The 27,044-nt window shown below is 43.5% G+C and overlaps 5 protein-coding genes, 1 long non-coding RNA gene and 2 other non-coding genes across 14 annotated transcripts; 5 read left to right on the top strand and 3 right to left on the bottom strand.

Moving 5' to 3' along the window:
* Positions 1-1,075: 1,075 nt before the first annotated feature.
* LOC123327280 lies at positions 1,076-4,056 on the top strand. The gene is made up of 2 exons (XR_006541902.1): positions 1,076-2,382; positions 2,456-4,056. It is a non-coding gene; the product is annotated as an uncharacterized LOC123327280 (long non-coding RNA).
* Positions 4,057-12,530: 8,474 nt separating this feature from the next.
* On the bottom strand, positions 12,531-13,482 carry LOC6730211. Its single transcript, XM_002105458.4, has 6 exons — positions 13,204-13,482; positions 13,033-13,140; positions 12,906-12,965; positions 12,812-12,844; positions 12,664-12,750; positions 12,531-12,601 (listed from the first exon to the last, which is right to left on the bottom strand). Exons 1-6 carry the CDS (start codon positions 13,435-13,437, stop codon positions 12,581-12,583), a joined length of 543 nt encoding a protein of 180 aa, XP_002105494.1. The 5' UTR covers positions 13,438-13,482; the 3' UTR covers positions 12,531-12,580.
* A 265-nt stretch (positions 13,483-13,747) lies between these two features.
* On the bottom strand, positions 13,748-15,933 carry LOC6730210 (circumsporozoite protein). 3 transcript variants are annotated; one of them, XM_039294858.2, is made up of 6 exons: positions 15,697-15,933; positions 15,530-15,640; positions 15,334-15,471; positions 15,211-15,273; positions 14,980-15,136; positions 13,748-14,826 (listed from the first exon to the last, which is right to left on the bottom strand). In XM_039294858.2, exons 1-6 carry the CDS (start codon positions 15,778-15,780, stop codon positions 13,877-13,879), a joined length of 1,503 nt encoding a protein of 500 aa, XP_039150792.1. In that variant the 5' UTR covers positions 15,781-15,933; the 3' UTR covers positions 13,748-13,876. The 3 variants fall into 3 exon arrangements, with proteins under 3 accessions (XP_039150792.1, XP_039150793.1, XP_002105493.2); XM_039294859.2 differs by having other exon boundaries at positions 13,748-14,485; positions 14,705-15,136; positions 15,697-15,929; XM_002105457.4 differs by having other exon boundaries at positions 13,748-15,136; positions 15,697-15,931.
* Positions 15,934-16,188: 255 nt separating this feature from the next.
* Positions 16,189-17,335, bottom strand: LOC6730209. Of its 2 annotated transcripts, XM_016177834.3 has the most exons (3): positions 17,083-17,329; positions 16,977-17,024; positions 16,189-16,612 (listed from the first exon to the last, which is right to left on the bottom strand). In XM_016177834.3, exons 1-3 carry the CDS (start codon positions 17,302-17,304, stop codon positions 16,313-16,315), a joined length of 570 nt encoding a protein of 189 aa, XP_016036959.1. In that variant the 5' UTR covers positions 17,305-17,329; the 3' UTR covers positions 16,189-16,312. The 2 variants fall into 2 exon arrangements, with proteins under 2 accessions (XP_016036959.1, XP_002105492.2); XM_002105456.4 differs by lacking the exon at positions 16,189-16,612 and having other exon boundaries at positions 16,895-17,024; positions 17,083-17,335.
* Positions 17,336-18,199: 864 nt separating this feature from the next.
* Positions 18,200-18,279, top strand: Trnal-uag. Its single transcript has one exon. It is a non-coding gene; the product is annotated as a tRNA-Leu (tRNA).
* Positions 18,280-19,053: 774 nt separating this feature from the next.
* On the top strand, positions 19,054-19,133 carry Trnal-uag. The gene has a single exon. It is a non-coding gene; the product is annotated as a tRNA-Leu (tRNA).
* Positions 19,134-19,757: 624 nt separating this feature from the next.
* On the top strand, positions 19,758-23,231 carry LOC6730206 (serine protease 7). 4 transcript variants are annotated; one of them, XM_039294861.2, is made up of 4 exons: positions 19,758-20,018; positions 20,078-20,546; positions 21,063-21,663; positions 22,508-23,231. In XM_039294861.2, the coding sequence occupies exons 2-4, from the start codon at positions 20,486-20,488 to the stop codon at positions 23,100-23,102; spliced, it is 1,257 nt and encodes a 418-aa protein (XP_039150795.1). In that variant the 5' UTR covers positions 19,758-20,018; positions 20,078-20,485; the 3' UTR covers positions 23,103-23,231. The 4 variants fall into 4 exon arrangements, with proteins under 4 accessions (XP_039150795.1, XP_002105491.2, XP_016036958.1 ...); XM_002105455.4 differs by lacking the exon at positions 19,758-20,018 and having other exon boundaries at positions 20,063-20,546; XM_016173896.3 differs by lacking the exon at positions 19,758-20,018 and having other exon boundaries at positions 20,066-20,546; positions 21,066-21,663.
* Positions 23,232-23,859: 628 nt separating this feature from the next.
* LOC6730205 (CLIP domain-containing serine protease B8) lies at positions 23,860-25,971 on the top strand. The gene is made up of 4 exons (XM_016173906.3): positions 23,860-24,507; positions 24,575-24,671; positions 24,736-25,034; positions 25,351-25,971. The coding sequence occupies exons 1-4, from the start codon at positions 23,994-23,996 to the stop codon at positions 25,716-25,718; spliced, it is 1,278 nt and encodes a 425-aa protein (XP_016036955.1). The 5' UTR covers positions 23,860-23,993; the 3' UTR covers positions 25,719-25,971.
* Positions 25,972-27,044: the final 1,073 nt, after the last annotated feature.

Here is a 27,044-nt window from a genome sequence, read left to right as displayed (position 1 = left end):
TAGCCAGCTGCAACAACAAATTATCTTTTGACAAATTGTTTGGTGTCAACGCCTGGGGAATTGATGGATATGAGTGGCTACATTGGGAAAAACGAAAGGAAAATGATCTATCTGTATGAAATATGTATAAACACTTTTGGATAGTAATCGATTACTTATTCATATATACTCTATATTTATTGATATATATAATAATAATTTATAACTTGTTCAAATTTCATAGAAAGTTCTAGACAATAGCACATTTAGTTTTACAATATTTTTCCTCGTGCACTCATGTGGGGAAACGGGGTGTGGTCGCCAATGGCTAATCAGTTGGCAGCCGACTCGTTGGGCTATTAGCTAATAATAGGAGAGTGCGCGGGGAGGGGAGGGAGCCCATTTCCCTGGCCGGCGAGGTGTTTAAACTTTTTCATGGCCAAGCCGATGCCGTGGCGAATGCAGCCGCAAACAATTGCAGGAAAATCGGGGGAAAAGCCGAAGAACGGAGGTATTTTACCAGCTAACAAAGCAAGCGATAAGGCCCAAAGAAGAGGAAAGGCAGCCCAAACAAAAGGCATGAAAAGTGAAACAAATGGCGGTGTCAACGCCGCCAATTGAGTCGTTTGCTGTGCCACCACTGCCGCCCCCTTGGAGCCACCACCCCCTGCCTGCACCACCCGTAGCCTTAAACTTGACGATGGCTTTGTCGCCGTCTAGGTTTCAAGGCCCCCGACGCCCCTTTGCTCCTCTGCTTGGGAGTTGCCCAAGTCATATGCAAATGCCCTGCGGACGAGGCTGAGGGCCTAGGCAACATCGGCACCACCAGCACAAATATCAGAAACAGAAACAGCACCACTCGCACCACACCACCGTGCACCACCACCCGTGCAACAAGCATACGGTGGGGCACTCAGACACTCGAACACTCATGTGCCAGCCCACACGACTCCCCACAAGACAGTGGGACATCGCTATGAGGTCTGTACAATTAAAAGTAATGTAATTTCTGTTATTTATACGATAGCTAGTTTAAGTTATGTGATTAAATGCCTTATCTTTTATTTTAATTTGCTTCTATAAATATATATATTCTTTTATCTAGTCTTTACTGTAGCTGAAGAATGCATGGGTCTTTGGCTGTGCGGATTCTAAAGTTAACCGCATGACGAATCACTTCGCATAAATTGAAACGCTACGTTGCATGCACCACGTCTGGTTAGAGAAAAGAGGCCCAAAAGGGGGGCAGAAGGGGGCGCAGAAGGGCAAAGAAAGAGGGTGGGCGAGGTGGGGTGATTGGGGGAAGATTTGTAGCTGTTGCGGCTCCTTCAGCGAAATGTGCGTTGCCGCCGCCTCATAATTCTTCAAATGCGTGTGGTGGATCTCAAGGGGTTAAGAAAGGAAAAACAGGAAAAAAAAGTCGTTGCTATGCCGCTATTTAAGATTAAGCATTACAATTATGTAATGATATTCCAAAAATCACAGCATACTTTTCGGGGTCTGTGAATCTAAAGCTAAGTACCGCCTGGAAAATAATTTTCTATAATATTTTCAAACACAAATGTTTAAATACCATTGTTAGTGGTGATTATGATTTTAGATTTGGTAATATTCCTAACAAATTGACATTTTTCCAGTGTAAGGGGGCTGACGCGTTGATGAAAGCCTCTGTCTTCTGTCCCTGTCTCCGGTTTTCCGTCTCCGTCGCTGCTTGCGTCGCCGTTGCAGTCGCAGCTCGTTAAATCGAGCGGCAGACCCCTGCGGACCCCCTTCGGCCCACGCCCATGGTGCTTAACCCGCAACTGCTAACAATTTATTTGCGTGCATGCTAATTACGCATACACGTATGCACACACTCACCGCCTTTCGTGTGTGTGCGTTTTTTATCAAGATTACTATGATGATTCTCCTGCAGCTTTTCTTTTGTGCAAGAGTGCTTAACCCCATAGGGTTTTTCTAGAAAGGGTAACGCTTCATTCATGAATCGCTTCTTTCAGCCGAAGAATGGATACGTTAATTGATGGCACTGCATACGTTTTGCGAACAGTTTATGCGGTTTGTTTAAAAGTTATTATCAACTCACGTATTCACTGTACTATTTATTGCACTTCGTATTGAATTTCTTGTGTATCAAGAAAATGTTCAACTCAAGTTCACATAACTAAGTTCTGCCCAAAAATGCAATATCCCACGTATTCCTCATTACTTCTCAGCTTTTTGAGTGAAAATGTGTAATTATTTCTGTCTCTTGCGGTTCGTCGTTTACTTCGCCTTTCTGCACTTCTGCCTTCTGTCTGCCTGATTTTACCTTTCGCACCGTTTTGTCGTCGAGTGGAGTGCACTTGAAAATGCGCCTGCGACTGCAGGGGCAGTTGCAATTGCAATTGCAGTGCGGCCAGTAAGGTTGTATGATAATGCAGCTCGTTGGAGCCATTAAAATATCACTCTATCTCCACACTTTTCTCCTGCTCCCCAGTTTTCCCTTTCTTCAGCCATTTCTCCCGCAGAAGAATCACGCACTGGCCGTAAAAAGGGCTTACCTTCCCCGCAACGGTCGCAGTCACAGACGAGTAGTTCATAAATCCATACTTTAATTGGATTAAGAGCGGCTCGACTGGGCTCGGCTCGATGCACTTGGAGAAACAAGGGAATACATTTAAATATTTATGGAAATATTAATAGGTAAATCTCTGCATAAATATACTTTATTGAATAGGAAAACTGTTTTTCTTGTCCAGCTTAAACTTCTTTGGTTTTTTCTTTAAATACTTTGTAATTTCTCTAAGTGCACTTTAAAGAGTTAGGCAGGGTGTTCATTGCCCGGGTCGTTGTCTCATTGTTGTCATAGGAGCAGCCGCCACGTCTGACAATCTCCTCGTAGCCCGGCCAATGTTAAAGCCAGAGAGCCCGACCCCGACCCCGACCACGACCACGACCATGTGATATAGATGATTGGGATTGGAGTAGTGGAGTTGCGAGACAAGCCCACGAGGCGGGGACAACTTTATTATCTAATTTGAGCGACATGTCAATGCGGATTAGGGTCACACGTATCGCCGAGCAATGCAAAGCCGACAATTGAGATTACGGAGTGGCAGCTCGAGTTGCTCGGGATCCAGCTGCACCTACCTGAAAATCGTTAGAGAATCCATGAGCCCAGGGCTTGCATCTGAATTTATCTGCGGTGCATCCGGTGCAGGGTTTCTGCATTCGCCTGCGCCGCAAAGAGTGGAAGGGTCTGCTCCTCTGCCGGCGTGGGCAGGCCCAGAAAGCCATTGTCTGGGTCTCTTTTTAATGAACCCTTGAACTTGACACGGCCGCCAGTCTGCAGTCTCCACTCTCCAGTCCATGTTGCATTGTCTGGCCGGACATAAACAATAATTAATGTGCAGCAGTGACGGGGCAGCAGTGCCAAAAGGCCGTGACCAAAATGCAGGCGACCACAGGGTCCTGGGCAGGAACAGATATGGCCAGGGCGAAACCAAAACCGAAGGCAAAGCCAGCAACAGAAACAGACTGCAGAATTCGGACCACACTTGGAAAATCACTTTGTGACTACTGAAGCTTGGTATGCTAATATATTTTGGTGATTTTAAGTTATATAGCCAGGAAAAGGAACATTATTTTGGCTAAGTGCATCAGTGAACGGCCTGTCTGTGTTGTGGTTTCGCCTCCTGGCCATTCCACAACTTTTGGCCCAGAGGTTCCTCGGTTTCCCTTTTTCGAGTGGGTCAGTGGTTAGTGGGCTTCATTCGAGAGGACTGCTGCCCTCGGTTGCTGGCATCTTTGGCAGTCGTCGAAACATTCGACATTAGAGAGCTGCACACTTAAGATTTATGCCCGGAAAGAGGGGTATCTGGATCTGTTCCACCTTTCATCATCCTTCAGTTTGAGTGCCGGAGTCGTGTCATGGCAGGCGAGGACATAAAATGAAGCATTTGCGCCTCTAAAATGGGATTGGATGTATACGCTTAACCCCAGAAAGGCTATCTACTTTAAATTTGATATAGAAAGCAAGGAAAATTTGTTGCTATATAATAATGAATGTTTTAATAAATACACAACTATTTACCCATATTTTTTGTTATGACTTTATTGGGTTAAAACCTTTTGCTGTTGCCAAAAACGCTGGTTCGTTTTCGTTGATTTGGCCATTTGCCGTCGCCAACTTCGGGCCCAGTGAGTTGGTTAGTTGGCAAGTTAGGGATGGAGGCATTTTCAAGGCCAGGCCCGAGAAAATGCAATTTCAAGTGCGGCCCGCTCCCACGAAGGAGATGAAAAAAGGGGTGGAACGGGGGGCTTGGGCAGGAAGACGGTCTTATTTTTATACTTTAATGCCTCGGCGTATCTGTCGACACCAACCAGCTACAACCAACAAGCAACAAGCAACAACAGCAACATTCATTGCAACTTCGTGCACCGCGTGTAAATATTGCTGCAGCTGGATGGACGGGGGGCAGGATAAGGGTTAAGGGGCGCAGGGGAGGACCAAGACGACATTTAGTGCTAACAATGTTTGTTCTGGCCAGGCGTCGTGCCAAGGGATCCCGATGTTCTTACTTTCAGAACAGTGGGCTCATATTGATACTAAAATGCATACAAAAATAACTAATTAATAACTTAACTAATTAACTAAGTATAAGTACTAAGCAGATGAAGACTCATTTTCCAAAACATTTTAATATATATTTTCTTATATATTTTCAACCACTGTGCGCTGATTCCGCTGTTTACTTTGTGCTGATCCCGCGACCGAAGGAAACTCGGCCCCCGAAGAGTTGGGGGAGTGGGGAGCTGGGAGTTGGAGGAACCAGCCCTTCGGCTGTCGTTTCAAGGTTTTCTGGCGGGGGCCGTGCCCCCTGCTCCTCCTCCTGCGCCGCACATCTTGTGTGCCGCGAAGTTCCCGGCATGCCGACCGCACATTTCGATGTCATTGAGGATCGCAGTGGATTCTCGCAGGCAGCGGCGATTGCATGACTGATGAATAGTTGCCCCACGAGGAGGCTGCAGCACTGGGGTCCAGGAAAGATCGTTGAAGGGATGGAAGGGAGGGGGATGCAAGGCAGTACAGCCTTCTGCAATTTTGCGTTAATTGGGGCGGGTGTGAATCGAATGGGATGCTGTTTCCAGTGGCAGAAATAATGAAAATTATCCCTATTAAATGCGCCAATCATAAATCATATTTATGGCAATTGAAAGGTGGACTAAAGACACGTCCCCCTCCCATCGAAGCACCAAAAATTTTAAAACTAATTTCCAAGGGCAACCCTTTTGAACTCGCTTGGACCTTTGGAAACTTTGGCAGCAACCCCCCCGAGGGACCATAACAAAATTAGCCCACTTTTGTTGTACGATTTTTTTTGTGCAGCTTTTCTGCTTTTTTCTGTTATTTTCGTGGCATTTTTAAATTGAATTTTAATTTCCTTGGAAGCCGTAGAAAAAACCCCGGCAGCTAATTTAAATTGAGACACATGCAGGCGCCAAATAATTAAAAGAGCCCTTTTCCTTATTCTTTTTTTTTGTGCCTTCTAGTTTTCCCGCTTTTCCGCCTTTGTAGCCGTGATGCAGTACATTTTCCACATGAAATAACCACAAAAAGTGAGACATTTTTTTCGCATTGGAAATGGGTTAAATTTAATTGCTTTTGTCATTTGATTTGCATTTTGCCCTGTAAGCAATTTGTTTGTGGGCGGGGTTCACAAAATGATCCCCAGAGTGTCGTCCATCAGGGAAAGTCTTTGTTGCCCAAGAAGAAGTCGTTTTTCAAAAATTTATTTTTATTTTTTGGTCTGTGTTTTTTTATTCGGCTTCGCGGCATAATTAGTCGGGGGTTGGAGAAGGGTTAAAGGTGGCCACTGTCAGCACTGAAAAACGGAGGCCATAAGTTTAGCTCCGGATTTCAGCTGGCCTCTGATTTATTGAAGGTCGCAGTTGGGGATCGAGGTCCTTCGGTTATCTTTCCTTGCAGGCGAACCCTGAAATTGGGATCCCTCCGTCACAGAAACTTTATTGTTCACATCGATCCGTGGTCGAAAAACAAACACTTTGATTCTTCTTCGCGGAAATTTCGTATTCTACATGCAGAGAAAAAATATATTCTATACGTATATAAGATCCCAGAAGAAATCACATTTCGTAACCATAAACTTCTTTTTTATTGTCATTATTTTTTTCCAGTATAAGTTGCTTAAGTGGCTTTCGAAACCATTTCGTTATTTATGGCAATCTCTGAACCGAACTGAGCCAAGTCAGAACTTGACACTTTGGAGCATGGACTTTGTGTCACGATGAAATGGAGCCACATGCTTAGAGGAGCACGACTGGGGGATCGCGTGACAAAACATTTGCCGACTGGGATTTATAAGGCCAGAGAGCCAGAACAAGTGTAAATATTTGGAATAAATCATTCCAGAACGTCCGGGGGTAGCGGAGTCAGAGGGTGAGCGCTCCAATTAGCGGCCGGCGAGGATTCCAATCCCATATTCCAGTTCATCAGTTGCTGACGACCCCACACCGCCCACAGGGCATATACATGCATCATATATCTGCGACTCAAGATCTAAATACTCGGCGGTACTATTTTTAACGCATCTTTAACGCTGAGGGCAGGGAGGATCTCAGCTGGAGTCGGAACGTGATCTCGAGACGATAGCCCCATCACGATCCGCGATTAATCAGCCGGCAGCTGGAGATTCATCCTGGCTGAGAAATCACTTTTCACTACAATCGGTATTCGAGTAATTATGTGGGGCTTTTTGTTCCTTGTGAATATATATTAGGATTAGGATTTATATCAAGGAATTTTGATTAAATCCAAGGGATTTCAGGAAAATCCTAATACATTTGGTTAGTATTTGCAAGCCTTTGGAAATGTCTAGTATTTTTCATAGGTAGCACCTAGTCTACACGATCGTTAGCCTAATTGCAACTAAGTTGCATCAGGGGGCTGTCTGCCATCATGAGGACTTGCAGCAGGGTTAAATAATTAAATGCCCATTGTGTGGTGGCTGGAAGAAGAGCAGAGTGGAGTGGGTCGAGAAGAGTTCTATCTGCACATGCCACCAGTCCGAGAAACCTCCTGCCTTACTTTAATTTCTGCTCCTTGTGACACACATAGATGCACATGGCACACACAGGCCATAAAGCCTCTAAATGCTATGTGTACGCTGATGGGGTCTACCTACTGACACCGACTGCGGCCACAATTGTGTCTACTGCTCCGCCCCTCGGTGCCCACTGCTCCCCTGATCTTTGCTCCTCCGCTGAGGTACCCATGGAATACCCCTGACATGCTCCTGGTTCCTCTATCGCATTCTCCCTTTCAACGATCGTTGTGCAATCAGTGGAGCATTAAGTGCGATCGCCTTCGCTTTTGGCTGCTGCTTCTACAACGCTGGCTAAAGATATAGTGCAAGCAGCTAAATACTCCCAAATTTTGAAGGTTTCAAACTTGTTTTTACAACTATGGTATTTTAATACCAAGTGTAGGAACTCTTCATTTTAGGTGTGACCAAATTAATGTATAAAGCTTAGTATTTTTATGCTGAAATACTAAAACTGGGTAAGTGGTGTTCGAAGAGGACTACTATTATCTTGAGCGGATCTGTGGCCTTACTTCAGCTGCCTGTTCCATTTTTATGCTGTGGCACGTAAAGCTGGAACATTCGCTCGCATCGGATCGTAAAAGTTTGGTACAAAGTTGGGTACATAGCCAGTTGCCTCGCTATATAAGGCGCGTATGTGGAATTCTGTGTTTGTGTGAGGGGGAATCTGCAAGTTGGCGCTGTTGTTGGGCACTAAATAAAAGCGAAACTTGTTTGCGATGTTTTTTCGTTTTCCTCCCAGTGCCCCTCGCCCGTTGTTCTTCCTCTTCTCGCAGTCTGCTGGTTGGGGCCTTGAATGGGATCCTGTCCGCAAACTTGAACTTGCTGGTGTGTCTGTGTGCGAAGAGTGGGGATGGAAGTGAGTCTTTCGCTGTCTCTTTCGGCTGTCAGTTGGAGCATGTACACTTGAGAAAAATATACAAGCTTAAAAATAAATTTGTTACAAATATATTTTTATATTTCTTTACAAAATTACTACTATTTTTGAGGTTCTTATAGAGTGTTTCATATTTGGAATAAGGTGTTTTGGATTCCTTCCCATCCAATTTGCTTCTCTGTGGTTTGTTTCAGTTTCTGCGATGATATCATGGTTGTATTTTTCTGAATGTGTGTGTCAGTCAGACAGTTGCTACTTCACTTTTTGTTCCTCGTCTTCTTATAATTCTTCACTGCGTTTTTTGCAACATTATCTCTTTATCAGTTGACAGAGAAGACCTTGAGACGCCTCGTTGCCCATTAAGAATCGCAGCTTAGAAGGGTTCCAGGAGGGGCTAAAAACACTTGAAAAGAGACAGCGAACAGGAAGCCCTGTCGCCCGACAAAAATTATAAATTAAATCAGTTTTAGCCAGTGCTAACTGCACACGCTCTCGTTATCCTTGTTCCCCTTTAGAGGGGCCCAAAGGAAACCCCAAAAAGGCAGACACCAAATTATAATTATAATAACATGATGATAATGCACCCTTCCCACTGTCCACTCATCAGGGCTTTTGTATTTTCGGGGTTTCGGGGAAGCTCGCTCAGGTGAAACAGGTTGAGCGACAGCAAAAAGGCCAAGAAATATGCATTCACAACATGGCAAGCACATATATTTGTATACCTGATTGTGGGCATAGGTGCACTGAAAGAAATAATGCAAGCAAACTTTGAAGTCGTTTAAATAAATAATCGATTTTAAAACATTTAGAATAGTGTATAAAAGTAGGCAGTGAATAATTCTTAAGCAAAGACAAAATTTATTTGTATTATTTATTTTTTAGTGCACAATAAATACATATTTATTTGTGTACTGCCATTTGCACACACTTGAGGTTTTCTCATTTTTTGGACATATATATTTTTATGACAACGACAATTTGACAGGCAGATGACCAAGAAAAAGTTTGGGAGAAGCGGAGCATAAAACAGAATTATCATAATTATCGAGACCTTTGTTTATGACAAACATCAGGAGCAGCTTGCGAATGCATGTGTCTGTACAAATTGTGTGAAGACATGTGTAGGGGAAGCGGAGCTCGATTTTGGGATCACTTCATGCCACTTCTCAGATGGTGCAGAAAAAAAGAAAAAAGTATATAAATATAAAAAATAAATAAGCTGCAAGATCTTGCATATGTTTCTCAACTTGTATTGATAACCATTGCTAAACTGATTGTTTTTAAAAGTAAAAAAGAAAACTGCAACTGAAGTCATGCTTCGTTTGGTTTTAAAGGTGTGTAATTCGGATTCTTCAAAAGCCCCTAAGTATGCTAATTTCATTAAAGAGAATCAACAGATCCGGCTTGTTGATTCGCTTCCTGGCGGAATCATTTACTTTTCCGGTGGGCACAATTGTGCCCGTCACTGGAGCTATCTCCAAAATGAAGCGAAATAATCCTGGCTGTCATTAATCAAGACTGGCCCACTCCTCGACTTTCCAGACCAAAACTCTTTTCACTAACTGTTCTTACTTTTGCTGACGGTTTCTGTGCGCGCCGCAATTTAAATGCATTTTTTCCACACTTCATTTTCATTTATTCTGTGTCATGCTCTATCATCATTAAAACGTCCAAATCGCTTCCTTTGTGCCTCTATTTTTCGGCAACAATTTGCTTATCTGGACTCACCATCAACAGGCAGACACGAGGGTACCACCAAATTCAGGTGACCATAATATACATACATACATATATATGTGGGTACATAGTACATACATATATCGGGGGTCTGTTGGTGGCCTGAAAACCACTTGAGCGTGTTTCCTTTTGACCAGCAAAGTCGGTTGTTTAACGTTTGCACTCTGTGGCTTTCATTTGTGCCAGCCGCCACGCCCCCAATCCCCCAACACAACCGCCCACCCCCTTTTCCACCTGCAGCATTTTCACACTCACTTCATTTAATTTAATTTGTGAGTATTTTTCGGCTGCCGCGGCGAGGAAAACAGTGTAAACTGATACGAGCTTAATGATGTCGATCCCCAGCTGCCTGCGTCTTTGGTCCTAGTCGTGTGTTTTTAGGTGTCACTGCACTGGAAAAAAAGTAATTGAAACCCTAAAATAAAATTGGTTTAGTTTTGTAACATTAATTTAATTTGTTTTAAGTTTTTTTGTAATGTTTTCTTTTCCCAAGCAATTTATTTATGAAATCAAACTTGGTTATGGCAACCCCCTTTTTCTTAGTGTTTCCTTCTCTATGTGTGCCTAAGCATTAATTAATTTTAATGAAGCTGTTGCTGATGTGCGTGTTAAGTATCCCAAATTACAGTCAAAAGTCCGATAATTTTGGTTTTTGGGAGTGACAGTTGACAGCTTGAAATTGTGGCTTTTAGGGCTGCAGTTGGTTTTTCGGAATCGTGGATGCGCATCGATAGCTGGGCAAATGCCTGATTCGTATCTCCCCTGAATAGCCGCGATTCGGCTTTACTCCTGGTTTTGGTCAAGTGTCGATAAGACAACCTTTGGCATCTCGCCTCTCTGCTAAATTTCAAAAGGGGCAGGAGGGGCAAAGGCTGCAACGACGTAATCGAAAACCAGTTCTGCGGCTGGAAAAATGTTCATTATAGGGATTTCTCCTTTGTGTATTGTGTACATAAGGCTCTAAAAGTGGTTTGGCAACCCTTTTTGACACACAAACACCATTGCAGTCGGGGAGTAAATGCAGTTTTTAACGAGGCACGTACACATGCCTGTTTAGATGCCACTTCGATGCATTTCCAGCTTTTTTTCGCTGCATTGCAATCACGCCGCTGTTGCATGTTGCATGATGCATGTGCGTGCCGCTTGCCTCGAAAAGCAGGGTGGCTCACTCTTGATCTTGAGAGAACAATCGTTTCAAGGTTGCCGATATATATACTTAAATAATAAAAATACCATATCTAATAGAATGTATATATCAAGTAGCTAAAATTATATAGAGCATTCGTCAAAAAGGTTTTGTCACTTTGAAAAATGAGTCGACTTGAGGTACCCTCGCCACTTTTAGTCAACTTGCTCCCAGCTATATATAACTCGATTTATGTACGGACTCTGACAGACTTTGTACATACATTGTTTATGCAATTCTCGTGACTCCTTTTGGTTATGTTTTCTCGACTCGTTGTGGTTTTACATTCGCCTGGCTTTTTGCAGCTCCTGCTGTTATTGTTTATTCTGCTTTGGTAGCATTTATACAGCCGCTCCTCAGTGGAGTCCGTCCAAATGTCCGCTGCTCCTTAGACCTTGACCACTAACATAGAAACAGGCCGAAACCGGTTGGCCAACTCGATTTGCACAATTGGCAGTCCTGCCTGCAGAGCTCCCCCCTCTTGGTAACCCATCCATTGCATATATGTATCTACAAGTATATGTATATTCGATTCAATTACCGAATCACACCCACGCAACTGGTAACTGCGATCCGTGGATTCGGCTAGCTGTCAAACCGCCAATTAATGGCCCAAACAATGACGGCCAACTGATGGACAGAGAGTGTCACAAATTAATGAAAACGATTTCTATTATCATAATTATACCCTATAATATACAGGCTACGTAAATAATTGGTAATGGAATTATGCAGGTAATCGTTTATAAATTTATTCATGTTGCTGTTCTGAACATAAACATAACATTATTTCAATATTTTTTAAATTTTAAAAAATAGAGTGTTCCATTTAAGAGGTCTGAAGGGTGTTCAAAGTTCCTGTTTGCCTAAAAGTATTAAAGTTTTTGTCTATTGTAATATTTATCCAGTGTTCGCACGAACATCGGTTAGTCAGGTTTTGTGGGTGGGGATTACGGGCTGTGCATTTTAATTGATGCGGGATTATGGGTGCCACAAAGCTGGGAGGCGACCAAAGGGTTGCCGAAATTAATTACCAAAATGTTTGTTAATTTTCATAATTACAGGTCAGGCTGGCACGACTTTCCTTGGGGGAGCGATTGGGATCGTGTGTGAGCGGAGGAGGCAGAAACAGACATTTGCCGCTCGATAAAGTGACTTAATAGCAGGGCTCGAGGAGCAGGGAATGTCTTCCGGAGTTGAGGAACCCCCATACCTTCTCCCCCGCAATCCCGTATGATTCCCCTTCCTCTCGAGATGACCTAATTCCGTTCCGTTCGGTTCGGTTCGAGGAACAAAGGCAACCTACTTGTCATAATAAAAATTATTAAAAAACCGGCATGTGTGCATGGCGCTTCCTCCTTCTACTGATGGATTTTATTCAATTTTTTTTGGAAACTTGAGCCCCTAATGTTGTTGGCAATCACGTGTTCCGACTTCGATTCACCTCGTATCATTTGACCCCTCTTCCATTCTGGCTACGAGTATAACCCCCTTTGGGGATCGAGCTAGAAGCAGATGCAGCTTTTCGGATTCTGGAACCCGACCTTGTTTACTCTTCTTGGATTTCAAAACAACCCATCACTAATTGATGCCCAACTTGTTGATGAACTCTGCCCAAATTGGTACACAAAAGAAGCACTCACTAAGCTCTTTGCGCGATTGAATATTTATTTGTTAATTGAACTGCTTCAAAGTTCTTCAGAGGCTGGTGAGGGCATTCTGCGAGGGGTATTACAATTCGTTACTCATCAGATTAACAACTGTTCCTAAGGGCCACTTACAGCCAGATCGCCTAGGCCAGCATTTAGCTGCTTTATATAGGGGGCAGCAGCATCTGCGGCAGCGGCAATAGTCTTCGCACTCACGGCCTGCAAATCAAGTATAATTAGTATAAATCATGTGCAATTCGGGAGATTCGGTCAAGCTTACTCCTCCTTCAGCTATAATAGAAGCACCATTGGACTAAAAAAGAGAAGAATATTTTATTTATTTAATTTTATAAGTTATTTATTATTTAACATACCGAAAGACTGCGAGCCTGAGGTGCGTTCGTCATCTGAACACTAAGACTGGTAATGGCATTCTATGAGCATAAAAGAACGATATTATTCTTGGAAGTTTCCAACGGACTTTCCAGATCTGTAACTTACAGCCAGATCTCCGAGACCAGTGCCCACTCCACCCAGGACATCGCCCAAAAGATTGGTGGCCTCGGGTTGCATGTAATCGTTCTCCACTCTTAGACTAGTAAGTGCGTTCTGAAAGCATATTAAATATTTTAGGTAAACATCAAACTAAATATGTATTAGACAGTAAAATACAGCCAGATCTCCCAAGGCGTTTCCCATGTCGCTTAGGATGTTCAAAGTGGTTGGCTGGACAAAATCCGATTGGGAGCTGGCCACAGCGTTTTCCAGTTGATGGATGACCTTCTCCCCAGCAACGGCCACTTGGGACACATCTCCCATCAGGGACCCAATGGTGAGGGTTCCAGCTCTAGCATTTTGGGCCACCAGAACGATGGCAAAAAGGGTTAGAATTGTAAAAGACTGCATGTTATTGCTTTTCGTAATATCGGAGAATCACTGAATCACTTCTATTAGCAACACTACATTTATAGGCATTTCTTATCGTTTGGTTTATGTGGGAGTTACCGACTTCTGTGACGCCGCCAATAAAAACGAATCACACATGAGTGCTTCTTGATTCCCAACTGTTTGGCGGTAAGTTTTGATTCTGATTGATCGCTCATTTGATTTAATTTCAGGGTTTTCCATACGGTATCTATAAGGTGATTTAATCTATAAACGACAGTCTCGAGTAGGTCCTAGTATCAGAAAGCTAAATATAAATCGACTGTAAGCGTTCAGAAGTCAAAACAGAAATGTAATGGGATTTTATAGAGATCTATAGCTTAAAGTATAACAAGTGCATAGGTCATTAATTTGCTCGTTCATTTATTAGGACAAATATGTAGAAAAGTAGAGAGAAACTCTAAAATATAGAGTGGAAAATGTTGCTTGCATCATGTGCAATATTTCCAGCAGCATTAGCTACATCTCCAGCAACGTTTCCTGCGGCATTTGCAACATCTCCAGCAACATTTCCAGCAGCATTAGCAACATCTCCAGCGACATTTCCAGCAGCATTAGCAACATCTCCAGCTACATTTCCAGCAGCATTTGCAACATCTCCAGCAGCATTTGCTGCATTTCCAGCTACATTTCCAGCAGCATTAGCAACATCTCCAGCTACATTTCCAGCGGCATTTGCAACATCTCCAGCAGCATTTGCTGCATTTCCAGCTACATTTCCAGCAGCATTAGCAACATCTCCAGCAGCGTTTGCTGCATTTCCAGCAGCATTTGCTGCACTTCCAGCGACACTTCCAGCAGCATTTGCAGCATCATGCGCAACATCTCCAGCTACATTTCCAGCTGCATTTCCAATGTCGCCTCCAACCTTGCCGGCGTCGTGGAAAATGTGTCCAGCATCACTTGCAACACTAGATGCAGCACCTGCAGCATCGTGAGCGATAGTGCCTGCAGCTCCAGAAACACTCGAGGCCACATTTCCAGCAGCATTTCCAGCTGCATTTCCAATGTCACCTCCAACCTTGCCGGCGTCGTGGAAAATGTGTCCAGCATCACTTGCAACACTAGATGCAGCACCTGCAGCATCGTGAGCGATAGTGCCAGCAGCTCCAGCAACACTCGAGGCAACATTTCCAGCAGCATTTGCTGCACTTCCAGCGACACTTCCAGCAGCATTTGCAGCATCATGTGCAACATTTCCAGCTACATTTCCAGCAGCATTTCCAATGTCGCCTCCAACCTTGCCGGCGTCGTGGAAAATGTGTCCAGCAGCACTTGCAACACTAGATGCAGCACCTGCAGCATCGTGAGCGATAGTGCCTGCAGCTCCAGCAACACTCGAGGCCACATTTCCAGCAGCATTTCCAGCTGCATTTCCAATGTCACCTCCAACCTTGCCGGCGTCGTGGAAAATGTGTCCAGCATCACTTGCAACACTAGATGCAGCACCTGCAGCATCGTGAGCGATAGTGCCTGCAGCTCCAGCAACACTCGAGGCCACATTTCCAGCAGCGCCGGCTACATCATGAGCTGCCTTTCCGGCCGACTCTGCAACCTTATTTCCCACATTGGATGCAGCGCCATCGGTGGAACAGGTGCAAGCACAGGTAACCGAAGGATTCTCGTTGCTACTTGATACATCACGCTTACTGACAGATTTCTGCGAAGTACAAAAGTAACATTCGATTGTGGAATCTGCACCTATTTATCATTGTAAAATATATGTATACATACCTTACTGGTTTGATTGGCAGACTGGCTTGCCAAGGCCTTGAGTTCTGCACTGGCTGCCTCTTCCTACAAGGAATTGAAAAACATTTGAAGAATTTTAAATTGCTTCTGACTTGTTAAACTTACCGCTTCCTGGGACACCTGATGTCCAAAGTTAATAGCGCTATTGGAAGCTTCTTGTCCTAACAAATTGCCCTCATCTCCCAATTCGTGTCCAAAAATGCTGCCATCCATTCCAAGTTCCCAACCGGAGGAGGCATTTTCCTACAAATGTTTAAATGTTGCTAGAAACCAGGACTTCCTTAGATTTTTTAATTCTTACTGCTGCTTCTCCGTACTTCACGCCGCTTTTGGCGGCTTCTTGGCCATATTGGGTGACCTCTTGGCCTAATTCATTACCGAAAGCGGAGGCATCCTGACCGATTTCGTTGGCCTAAAGTTTAAGATTCAATAATAGTGCTGTGCAAATTTCTCTTTATATTCAATTACCAAGGTGTTGGCCACACTTTTTGCGTTTGTCTCGTGTCCAACTAAGGAAATCACCAACAAAAGACCGACTACTATTATTTTCATGTTTGAATATGGAACTAAAGATAATTGCGAATTTTCCCTACTTTATATACAAAAAAATTTAGCACTTTTATCTAAGGTTCAAAGTTCTTATCTAAGACCCACTTTTGTGATCGATCCATTTTAAACACTGTTGCATTTTGACAATTATTTCCTCTAGTCTAGCAAAAAGTACGCAAATAGTGTGAGATAACAATGTCGATGTCTCCTAGGTCTGGTTTTTTATCTTGAAGGTGTCCGGCATTTGATTAAATACCCTAATTATGTTTTAATTACACCTAGTTAATGAAATTAATGCACTTAAAATTTATGATTTAATCACCCTTCGGAAGCTCAAGTTCAAGAATATACATCGATTTTGATAAGAAATTATGATTACCAACTCGCTCTTATCAAAATTAGAACAAAATCGCTTCACTTCTTGGGGTATTTTTTTGTGAATGAATAAGCACTAAAGAGCTATTTTTATTATCAGTGAGTAAACATTTCGGTCTGCTTGTTAGTAAGCAAATCAATAGATTGTGAAGTATAGTATCTACATATCTTCGCCTTTAAGCGGAAAGTAGTTATAAGGATTTGGCATTCCATTGGGCAACAATCGCCTGCCAGTTCGTCGCATTTTTAGTTTTTTGACGAGTGTAGAGTGATCCAAGGGTTTTTGGGGATTTCGGTAGTTGTTAAATAAAAAGTTTAAGAAATATTCAGGCTTCTTCTTTTTCTTGCCGATTTTAGTCGTATGTTTTATCCCCTTTGGTAGTTGGTAAGCAAATCGAATTTTAACGTTTTCGTCTGGTTTGATGTTAAAAACCTTGTCATTGTGGTCTTCTAAACTGGACTGGAGAAACGTAATTGAATTATTTTTAATGTTACACATATCAGACTTTAAGGCTCACAAGCTTTTTTTCCGCTTTTGTTTCGTCTAATAACTTTGCATGCATTTCTTGAGCAAACGAGACTAAAAGGGCTAGATATATTAACAATCGGGCTTTCATTCTAGAACTGCTTTAAAGTGAATAAGTTCTCAAAAGAGATTGCCTAGGAAATCAATTCGTTGCACTTAACATCATTTAGTGTTTGCAAATGTACCTACATTTCTTTTTTATTTACAATGTTTTTGTTTCGAATGAAATGGGTGATTTCAGAAAATGAGTCATAATCTTTAGATTTCAGAAAATGATTTGCATATTGTTGCCACGCACTTTGCGTTTGGGTTTGGATATTTTTTCAATGTAATTACTGAGCTTTTCCTGGAAACACATGAAAACGGTAAATACAGAATTGAAATATTTTAACATTAGAACTCACGAAGGCCTTAGAGATTTGCCTGGATTCCTTTCCAGTGATTCCGCTTCCGAATTCGAAGAGCGCTTGCATATTTCCCATTGCTTCTTCGATTTCCTTATCAATCGCCTCAGCCTCAAGTGACTCATCTGAGGAGTCACTGTTCAACAGTGCTGGTTGGGGAGCAATCAGCAGGAGCAGAGCCACTATGGCCACCATTCGACTCACCTGCCCCATTCCATCCATTGGAAGCTTTGAACTCGAGTTGGTCGATATCCAATCCACTTAATTCCCGAATTATCCACGGAAACGCTTTGGGAAATCGCTTCGCTGCACTTCTCCAATCTCGGATCCTTCTCCCCGGGAATACAGCCAATGCCAGCTGCTGTAGTTCGAAATCGGCAGCCATCGCTTTACGACGATTTTTATGCAGCCCGCCAGCGATTTGATAGATTTTTGCATAAAACGATTCCCAGCACTTCCGTTGCGTGACATTTCGGGTGGTGTTCGCCTAATGTAAACAAGTTATAAAACGCTCGTAAAAGGCCAGTGCGAAAGCGAAACTATGGCCACATAAAAAGGCTATAAAACCTGGAGCTTCTGCTACCGCACTCTGTAAAAAAACAGGGAGTCGAGCGGAGAAGTGCAAATGCTGAGATCGTAAAGCAACAACCTCAGGACCTCGTGACCTCAGAAGGGGGTCAATGGCAAAAAACCGGGGAAGTTTGAGTCAAAGGTGACCCGCGCCCCCAACTCTCGTTATCGCAAAATCAAAATGCGTTTGTCAATGAATTAGAATCGCTTCGCTGGCAATGTCGCTCGTAAAGTATTTGCCTTTGTTATAGCATTTTAGCACATTTTACTACCCATACTAAATACGCAAATGACTAGAGTTTATTCCTCAGATTTTAGCGATTTTTTTGTTCATGCAAAATGATGTTAGTTGCTTTTTAAGCAACGCCCATGAATTGACTACGTTCATTTGCGTACTTGCAACCACTACTATTCCAACTACTATTTTTGAGACGAGTGGCGGCAACACTGCTGGAAAATCCACCCTAAAATTATGCCAATACTGCTAGTGCGCTCAACTTCAAGGCTCGCTATGTTGAAATTGCGCATTTGACAGCGTGTGAGTACAGGCAGCGTGGCCGAGCGGTCTAAGGCGCTGGTTTTAGGCACCAGTCCGAAAGGGCGTGGGTTCGAATCCCACCGCTGTCACATTTTTTTGTTTTTTTTTAACCTTACCAAAAATGGTAAGGTTGCTTTTTTGAAGCCATAGAGATGCCTTACAAATTGTATCAAATCTGTGTTCTCACCCTTCAGTCTTTCTTTCTTTTTTTTACGAATGTTTTATTTATAGGTGATAAATAACAAAATGTATACATACATATATTATAATGATTACCCTTAGATATTTTTCGTTACCAGGTGCTAATAGCTTATTCAGAAATTAATCGTATTGTCAAGTTGGAAATCACTCATATTAAACATACAGTGATGATAATTATGTTATTATTATTTTTTTTTATATAATGTAAATAGCTTTAAACACACGGATAAAAACATATTTATATAGCTGGAGTTCCAGTCAGTCATATATTTTGCCAAAACCACAGGTCATATTTTAAGAGATTGCCCGCTTAAAGGCACATTTAAATCTGAACTACTTATGAGTAATTGTTATTAATTGTGCCATATTTTGCTCTCGTATTTTAAGTGTCTTTTCGTGGGCTTGTGGAAGTGGACTTTTTGAAGACAACAAAAATTATTAATTGTTTGCATAAAAAGAGCCACAAAACCGAAACCACCATTTTAAACCAGCAAACCAATATGAATAGAACATACTGTATTTAGCGTTGATAAACTGAGACTAATCACAAACGCAATTACTGCGAGTAATTACTCAAATACCAATGGTTCTATTTTTAGAAAAAAACGTAAATTTGTTGTCAGAACCTTTTATTTTCTAGACGGCGCTTGGCGCCTCATTGCGGCAGCGTGGCCGAGCGGTCTAAGGCGCTGGTTTTAGGCACCAGTCCGAAAGGGCGTGGGTTCGAATCCCACCGCTGTCAGGTTAATATTCTTTTTTTTTCCTCATTTAACAGCAGGATGCTGCGTTTTTACATATTCCACGCCTAATTAGACCTCGCAGAACGGAACTTCTGAACCCGTGGCCTGTTTTTCCGGAACACAAAGGACTCCGTTTATCTGGCGCTGACATTTTCCGCGTGCTGCCTTTCAACTTTTCCGTGTGCTCAACCCTTTTGCGGTAACATGTTGATCCCCTTAACAACCCGCAACGCAAGGGAAATGCCAGGAAATTAAAGGGTTTGCTTGCTTTTCAGCCGTTGAAATCAAATGGATAAAAGTATCAAATGTCCGAAATGTATCCCGTGGTTATTTCCGGCCACCAACTGACTCTTAAATACCGCAAAGATTGTTACTGAAAGATAGACGACTGAAACATTGGGTTTTGTTTGCAAAAAGCAGATTCAAAGCTCATTTACAAGATACACGGAGAAACAGAAAATAATATTAATAAATGTAATGGATTTATATTTTAAAATAGACTCTGAACTTTGCAATGTATCTATTAATATCTGTGGTGATTTGTTGTTATATTAATTGCCAATTAATATTTTTCTTTTCTAGTGGTTTTGTATTTTCTTTTTTTTTTTTTTTGCTTATGGAAATTTTTCAGTCTTCTTCGCATTAGGAACTGGTTTACATACATATAGACAGCACCTTGTTAGCTGGTAAATCACCAGGCATTCCGGGGAATGACAAAGTGTTCTGCCGGTCGATTTTGCATGGAATAGTTGATATATATAATTTACGAGCCCTGGTCTCTTGCAGATGATGCATGACAAACGGGCAAACCCCCTGAAGGGATGCAAGTGTCGAAATACATGCAATGTCACCATTTGGTAAAATTTTATATAGAACATATCTATTGGGTGAGTAACCGTGGTAGCTTTAAACCGTTTCCTGTTAACCAAATATTTGTAACGTTTAGACGAAATCCTAACCAACGTCATTGACTTGAGGTCTTGGGTTCCGCAAGTTCGTTGCACCCAAAATATAGGTTTTCCTGACCATAAACTCGGAAGTGAGAACCTTCGGTGTCACCTGGTCACCTAGTGATACGCATCTTAAAGATACAAATCGCATAGTACTAGCCACTAGATATGAAGATTTAACCGCAGATTGAGCCGCGAAGAACAGTGGTGCTCGATTGTTAAACCCGCTACTGTAGCGTTCCGATCGAGAACCGATCGGAGATCGCGGTCCACGAAGCTGAAGCTGCGGCTATAAAAAGCTCTGACCAACTCCAGCCATTTCACAGTATGTTTTATCGGGTCAGCTGGAAACGATCGCACTCGCAAGTTTATTAAATAAATTCAGTTTTTAAAATAGCAACAAAATGAAAGTGTTCGCGGCGGTTATTCTTTGCATTCTGATTGCCCACGAGGCCAAAGCCCAGTGTAAGTGTTGGCCATTGAAAAATTCCCAAAATCGTGGGAAATACGCACAAGTGCGAGGAAGTCGAGTGCATTTCTAATTAAGCCGGTTCGACAAGATCATTTGATTCGGTACATTGCACGCGCCAGAATTTAAAGTGGGCAGTTCCCCGATAAGTGCATTGCAAAAACTAGAAAAAGCACACAATCACTTTGAAAATATATCAAAGAGATTATCCATTAATGTCATCAAATGGATTCTATATAATAAAGATACCACTAGTAGTTTTCAAGGCACACTTATAGTTTTTTTTATTTTAAATTTGTTATCCTGTTAATTGGATTACATAAAGCAGTTCAAGCTTTAGTTTTAAGTTTGTTTTCATAATTAATACAAGATGTTTCTTTAAGTGTGCCTTGATCAATCTGTACAGATTCGAGCAACATCGCCTTCGTGAACCGCAAGAATGTCAGAAAAGTGGCGCGCGCATTTAGGGGCATCCCCTGCAGAACCTGATTGCAATATTTTTATCTCCTCAGCAGATTCGAGGTGCATGAATCCCAACCAAACCCCTGGACTTTGTGTGCTCATTAATGAATGTCAGACACTCTACTCCGTGCTGAAGCGGGCCACTTTGACTGATCAGGAAAAGAGCTTCATCAAGTCCTCGGCCTGTGGAAGAGGCAGGAATAATCAGCCCTATGTTTGCTGCACCCAGGATACGGGCTATGTGAGGACCCAACGCCAGGATCCTACCTTTCCGGACTACGGTGGATTTGGCGGAGACTGGGAGGAGGAGCGGCCCCAGAGTTTCGTTTTTCCCAGACAAGAAAGACGTCCCTGGAGCTTTGGCAACCAGCCAGAAACCAGCAGAACACCGTTTCGAAAATCATCGACTGGCGACGGTTCCAGTTTACTACCTCAGCCTCCATCCTGCGGGGGCGTGGCTATCAGGAACAGGATTTACGATGGCCAGGACACCGATGTGAACGAGTTTCCCTGGATGGTGCTGCTGGAGTACCGCAGACGAAATGGAAATGGTGTGTCCACTGCCTGTGCAGGATCCCTCATCAACCAGCGATATGTCCTTACAGCGGCCCATTGTTTGACTGGCAGGATCGAACGGGAAATCGGAGCACTGTGAGTATATAAAGCGGGTTTCAGATGTACTAATGGGAATTTTTAATTAAAAGAGGCAGGTCAGGGCACGTATGTTTATCAAATTAAAAAATTAATTAGTTTTTGTGGTTAAAACAGAAGATGAAATAGATGTTATTATATTTTATGGAAATTTCCGAAGCTTATGTAAATCCCTAAACTAATTTCTAATCTCTTCGAAAAATTTCCAGAGATTTTAACCCCAAGTTATTTCAGACATTCTCATGTCAAAGAAAGGGGAATTTTTCCTCCGACCTGCTTTGAGCATCTCTACAAGATCAGTCCGCACAAGTGTCATGGAAAACTTCCTACTCATCTTCCCACTTTATATTGGTTTCGCTTAGAGATTCCACATAACAAGATTTAGTAACTGATTGTTGATGTTTGCGACTTTAGGATTAGGGGACTTACTATAGATCTGACCCACCGATTCATGAATGAGCGCCAGATCAATAGACCGATGAATCAAGTTTTAGTTTAACGTATGCTAAGATCTACTCTCCAATCCAGTTTCTCGGCTTGGGCGAAAGTCATCGCTTATTCACGCTTGTTTGTCCGATAATTCCGCGAAACGGGCTGAATTCTCCGGCTAAGTCGGCTAACGAGGCCAAAGGGATCCCCAGGCTTGGACCTGGCCAATATTAATTAGACTGTGCTTAGCCGCTTGCTAACCTGTTGTGATGATTCACAGACCCGGCCGTTCGGGTTCTCAATTCGCTCCGCTCTCGATTCTCCATTGACCAAGCACCAATTAGCGTTTTAATTCTAGTGTTTAATGGCTTAAATGCTCATTAATTGTTTTCGGCTTGTTTCTCATTTGCTTTAGTGTGTCGGTGAGACTGGGCGAGCATGACACTCGCACCGCGGTGGACTGCCCCCCAGGTGGAGGAAGTTGCTCGCCGGAGGTCCAGCGTTTGGGCTTCGAGGAGATCCGGGTTCACGAAAGATACAGCGAAAAGGCCTCCAATCAGGTGCACGACATTGGTCTCATTCGCCTGGAGCGCAACGTCCGCTACTCGGACAACATCCAGCCCATTTGCCTGCCCTCGTCTGTGGGCGCGGAGTCGAGGCAGTCCGGCCAGCAGTTCACCGTGGCCGGCTGGGGCCGTACTCTGAAGATGGCCCGCAGTGCCGTGAAGCAAAAGGTGACGGTCAACTACGTGGAGCCCGCCAAGTGCCGCCAGAGATTCTCGCAGATCAAGGTGAACGTGGAGCCCACCCAACTCTGTGCCGGCGGACAGTTCCGGCAGGACAGCTGCGACGGAGACTCCGGCGGACCGCTGATGCGATTCCGTGGCGAGACCTGGGTGCTCGAGGGCATCGTGTCCTTCGGCTATAAGTGCGGACTGAAGGATTGGCCCGGAGTCTACACGAATGTGGCTGCCTACGACATCTGGATCAGGCAGAATGTGAGGGCTTAACTCCCAAACTCACACTGAATGTTCAAAACAAAAATTGTGATCTTTAGCACTCTTAGATTAGCAAAGTAACTAACTTAGATTTTAGTAGACATAAATATTTATTAATGCAAATAGAAGTTTTATATATGATTTGCTTTTTATTGACTTGGGAAAGATACACACATATATTTCGTAATATTAGGTAACATCACCAGCCCAACGAGGTGGTTGACCTGGTCAGAAAACCTTTGGATTTCCCAGCAGAATGCGACACCTTCAACAATCGCGGATCCCAATGACATTGCCACCGCGCTTTAATTGGCGGGTAATAAGGCGCCAGAAAACCACAAGAAAACAACTTCCGGTTTTGGCAGGTGTTTTGTTTTGAGCCGTGGTCGTGGACTTTGGCCAAATCAAAGTGGCAGAGCTTTGCCAAACCGCCGCCGCCTAAAAGTGTGCAATCCATCCACGAGGAGCTTTGACCAGCCAAGAGCCAGACTCTCGCCTTGAACGAAAGTGAAACCAGCTGGCCAGCTGAGTCGGTTATGCAATATATATTATAACCGGACCAGCCGGACGATCGGTATCGGTCGACCTGCCGACTACTGCACTTTTGGACTCGTTTTTTCGCCGCCTAAGTGGGGCGGGGGCGTCGCATTTGTTGACACCTGAGTTGGAGCTTTGAGCTGGTAGACTGAAGACCGGAGACTGAAGACCCGGGGGTCTTCGGCTCTTCCGACTTTTCGGGGTCTTCGGCTTTTCGCTTTTTGGCACTCCGCTTATACAAACTGCGTTGCCATTCAGTTTCGGTTCGTAAGCCTTTGCCGCCGCTTCTTCTTGCCAGACGATCGGATTTGGATTTGGATTTGGATTGTATCTGCGGTTCAAGATCACTTATAGATACTGTTACCCATGCTCGGTTCGGTTCTGCGACTATGGATACTCTTCGGCTGTTTCTACCGCTTCTTGGCTCTGGCCGACGTCCTGCAGGAGTGCGACATTCCCAATGAGACGAAGAGGGGAGTGTGCCTGGAGGTCAGCAGGTGCAAGGCGTACCTTCAGGTGCGGAATGCCACCAATTTGCCGGCGGAGAAGGTTAATTTCCTGAAGAAGGTGCAGTGCGAGGTGGAGCAGCAAGTGTCGGAGGCGCAGGGTTCATACGAATCCCTGGTTTGCTGCCCGGCCAATGGTCAGGATTACCTGTTTCCCGTGCTCCAATTCTCCAAGTTCGAGTACCGAAGATTTCTGGATGTCACCGCTCGATTCAAGCGGAAGAAACTCAAGCGGCGGATTCAAACGGTGGAGCCAAGTTCGGGATTCAATTTACTCAATGAGTGCGGCAAACAAGTGACTAATAGGATTTACGGAGGGGAAATCGCCGAACTGGACGAGTTTCCTTGGCTGGCCCTGCTGGTCTACAATTCGAGTGAGTCAAAATAAGTGTTTATTTTCATTTCCTTTATTTTTTCACCATTTTTTCTAAATATTTTTAGATGACTACGGTTGCAGTGGAGCCCTAATCGATGATCGACATATCCTAACAGCTGCCCATTGTGTTCAAGGAGAAGGAGTTCGTGATCGCAAAGGATTGTGAGTAAAATGTAAACTAAAATGTTTTTATATATGTTTATAACGAATTTAACAATCCATTTAGAAAGCATGTTCGTTTGGGCGAATTCAACGTTAAAACGGAACCCGACTGCATCGAGGAGCCAAACTATTTGAGCTGTGCGGATGCCGCTTTGGATATTGCCTACGAAAAGATCCATGTGCATCCGGAGTACAAGGAGTTCTCGAACTACAAGTATAATGACATAGCCATAATCCGGCTGAAGCATCCCGTGTCCTTCACCCACTTCGTCATGCCCATCTGTTTGCCAAACAAATCCGAGCCACTGACTTTGGCCGAGGGCCAGATGTTCTCCGTTTCCGGATGGGGTCGCACGGATTTATGTAAGTATACCCAATATTTTGGATACATTATGGTTATCTCATATCTTAACTTCTTCAAGCTATGATATGTTCTTCTATGTTTTAAAGTGGAAAAACAATGCCAGCTTGATTGAGGGGGAGAACAACAATGTTTACCTCTTTATTAATGGAAGTTTTTGAAAACCAAAACATGGGACTTTCCCTAATTTAGACATAGCTGTCTACTGAGCACGGAAGTCTTGTGTTTATACAATGTCTCTGGAAAATATTCCATTTACTGAAAATAAGTTTTTTCACCTAAATCAATTTATAAAATATATTATTGATTTTTTTGCAGTCAACAAGTACTTCATCAACATCCACAGTCCCATCAAGCTGAAGCTGCGCATTCCGTACGTCTCCAATGAGAACTGCACCAAGATCCTCGAGGGATTCGGAGTGCGACTGGGTCCCAAGCAAATCTGTGCCGGCGGGGAGTTCGCGAAGGACACGTGTGCCGGCGACTCCGGCGGACCTCTGATGTACTTCGATAGACAGCACTCCCGGTGGGTGGCCTACGGCGTGGTCAGCTACGGATTCACCCAGTGCGGGATGGCCGGGAAGCCGGCTGTTTATACTAACGTGGCCGAATACACGGACTGGATCGACAGTGTTGTGCAGCAGAGGAAAAAGAGCCAACAGACGACGCAGGCCAAAATGGCTTGACGTCAGATTTCTTTATTCTGGGAGGGGAACAATTGGCGCCTAATTGAAGTGGGCGGGATTCCGATTCAGATCTGTTTACCTCTACCATACTTGTATCTACCGTATTTGTACATATTTTGCTAATTATCTAACAGCCATCAACTATTTGGTTAAGCGTGTGAGTGAATGAGTGCGGAATGTGAGTGCCTGTGCGAGTTAACAAAAGTCTGAAAAACATGTTTCTATTTAAATAAACTACTGAATATTTACCGCGTCTGTGGAGTTTAATTGAAATGGGCTGCCGTTGAAGATTGCCGCTGACTCAGCCGGGAAATTGAAACTCTAAACTGCCGGAAAATAGTCATCTTGAATGGTTTACAAATATAATTTTCATGTGTTGCATGTAGCAGCTGAAATTTGTTAGAGAATAATTACTTCATTAAACTTGAGATCAGTATGTTTTTATGACTGAATCTGCCGGTTCATAGGGGTATAAATTAATTTCCACAACTTTGAATCTGATGTTTACATGTATTTCTTTAAGTGTATTTTCTATATCAGCTGTATAACAGCTGTTTGTCCGCTTGGCCAGCTGCTCTAACCCGCCGATGCAGTGGTCTTCGGCTTGATGTCGTCATTGATTGCCACACTTTGCTTTCACCCGCTATTCGCGTGCACTCAAAACGAGGCTTAAAAAGCATAAAAAAAAAATGGTCAGCTCGCGAGCCGAGTGATGCAATGGCTGCCAAAAACAAAGCCGAGTCCACAAGCCCATCCAAAAGTCAGCCAAATCGGTGCCCAAATCGGTGGCAGGCCCATTCATCAGGCCTGCCTGGGATCCGAAAATAGCCAGAAGCCCAGAAAAGAGCGCTCCATGGGCCATTTGTATGCGGTGCGCAGGTGTTGTGGCCAAGTGCCGAGTGCCAGTGGGCCACTGACCAAAATTGGCCAAAAGCGAACAAGAAAGATACGAACGAACCGAAAGATCCGAGCAGAGGGATTTCAGTTTGGATTTCGAGGGGCGACCACTCATCGCGAGTGCGTCATGGAGTGAAAGTGAACTTGACTCTTCGGCGGGCTGCATTTGATTTAGTGCCCCCAACCGGTGATTATGATGTGTGCATTAATATTCATGATGTTTATCAGCTGGCGACGACACCTGCTCGAAAACCAGATCCAAGACTTTGGGGCGCCGTTCATTCATACATATGCTTGTGCAGCTCATTATCGGCTTTTTGGCGATTTCTGTTAACCTTGAACCACATACGTATACCCATTCAAACTCACACTCGCACAAATTAGATTTTGATTGGGGAATTGGCAAACATGAGTGACATTGAAAAGCTT

The sequence above is a fragment of the Drosophila simulans genome, chromosome 3R, assembly GCF_016746395.2.
Source record: "Drosophila simulans strain w501 chromosome 3R, Prin_Dsim_3.1, whole genome shotgun sequence".
In the NCBI taxonomy this organism is placed as follows: Eukaryota; Metazoa; Arthropoda; class Insecta; order Diptera; family Drosophilidae; genus Drosophila; species Drosophila simulans.
Note: the sequence above shows the minus strand (reverse complement) of the source record. Positions and strands in the feature narration are given on the sequence as shown.

What these genes read in the sequence shown, in the direction of transcription:
- LOC6730211 (XM_002105458.4), bottom strand. Translation starts at nt 13,437, where the DNA reads ATGCAGTCTTTTACAATTCTAACCCTTTTTGCCATCGTTCTGGTGGCC. An exon ending in CTGGTCTCGGAGATCTGGCT is followed by an intron (nt 12,966 to 13,032) that starts GTAAGTTACAGA and finishes TTATGCTCATAG; the next exon opens with AATGCCATTACCAGTCTTAG. An exon ending in CTCAGGCTCGCAGTCTTTCG is followed by an intron (nt 12,845 to 12,905) that starts GTATGTTAAATA and finishes TCTCTTTTTTAG; the next exon opens with TCCAATGGTGCTTCTATTAT.
- LOC6730210 (XM_002105457.4), bottom strand. Translation starts at nt 15,780, where the DNA reads ATGAAAATAATAGTAGTCGGTCTTTTGTTGGTGATTTCCTTAGTTGGA. An exon ending in AAAGTGTGGCCAACACCTTG is followed by an intron (nt 15,641 to 15,696) that starts GTAATTGAATAT and finishes CTTAAACTTTAG; the next exon opens with GCCAACGAAATCGGTCAGGA. An exon ending in ATCAGGTGTCCCAGGAAGCG is followed by an intron (nt 15,274 to 15,333) that starts GTAAGTTTAACA and finishes AATTCCTTGTAG; the next exon opens with GAAGAGGCAGCCAGTGCAGA.
- LOC6730209 (XM_016177834.3), bottom strand. Translation starts at nt 17,304, where the DNA reads ATGGATGGAATGGGGCAGGTGAGTCGAATGGTGGCCATAGTGGCTCTG. An exon ending in GGCAAATCTCTAAGGCCTTC is followed by an intron (nt 17,025 to 17,082) that starts GTGAGTTCTAAT and finishes ATGTGTTTCCAG; the next exon opens with GAAAAGCTCAGTAATTACAT. An exon ending in TATCCAAACCCAAACGCAAA is followed by an intron (nt 16,613 to 16,976) that starts GTGCGTGGCAAC and finishes ACGTTTCTCCAG; the next exon opens with TCCAGTTTAGAAGACCACAA.
- LOC6730206 (XM_039294860.2), top strand. Translation starts at nt 20,990, where the DNA reads ATGTCAGAAAAGTGGCGCGCGCATTTAGGGGCATCCCCTGCAGAACCT. An exon ending in GAACGGGAAATCGGAGCACT is followed by an intron (nt 21,664 to 22,507) that starts GTGAGTATATAA and finishes CATTTGCTTTAG; the next exon opens with TGTGTCGGTGAGACTGGGCG.
- LOC6730205 (XM_016173906.3), top strand. Translation starts at nt 23,994, where the DNA reads ATGCTCGGTTCGGTTCTGCGACTATGGATACTCTTCGGCTGTTTCTAC. An exon ending in CCTGCTGGTCTACAATTCGA is followed by an intron (nt 24,508 to 24,574) that starts GTGAGTCAAAAT and finishes AAATATTTTTAG; the next exon opens with ATGACTACGGTTGCAGTGGA. An exon ending in GTTCGTGATCGCAAAGGATT is followed by an intron (nt 24,672 to 24,735) that starts GTGAGTAAAATG and finishes CAATCCATTTAG; the next exon opens with AAAGCATGTTCGTTTGGGCG.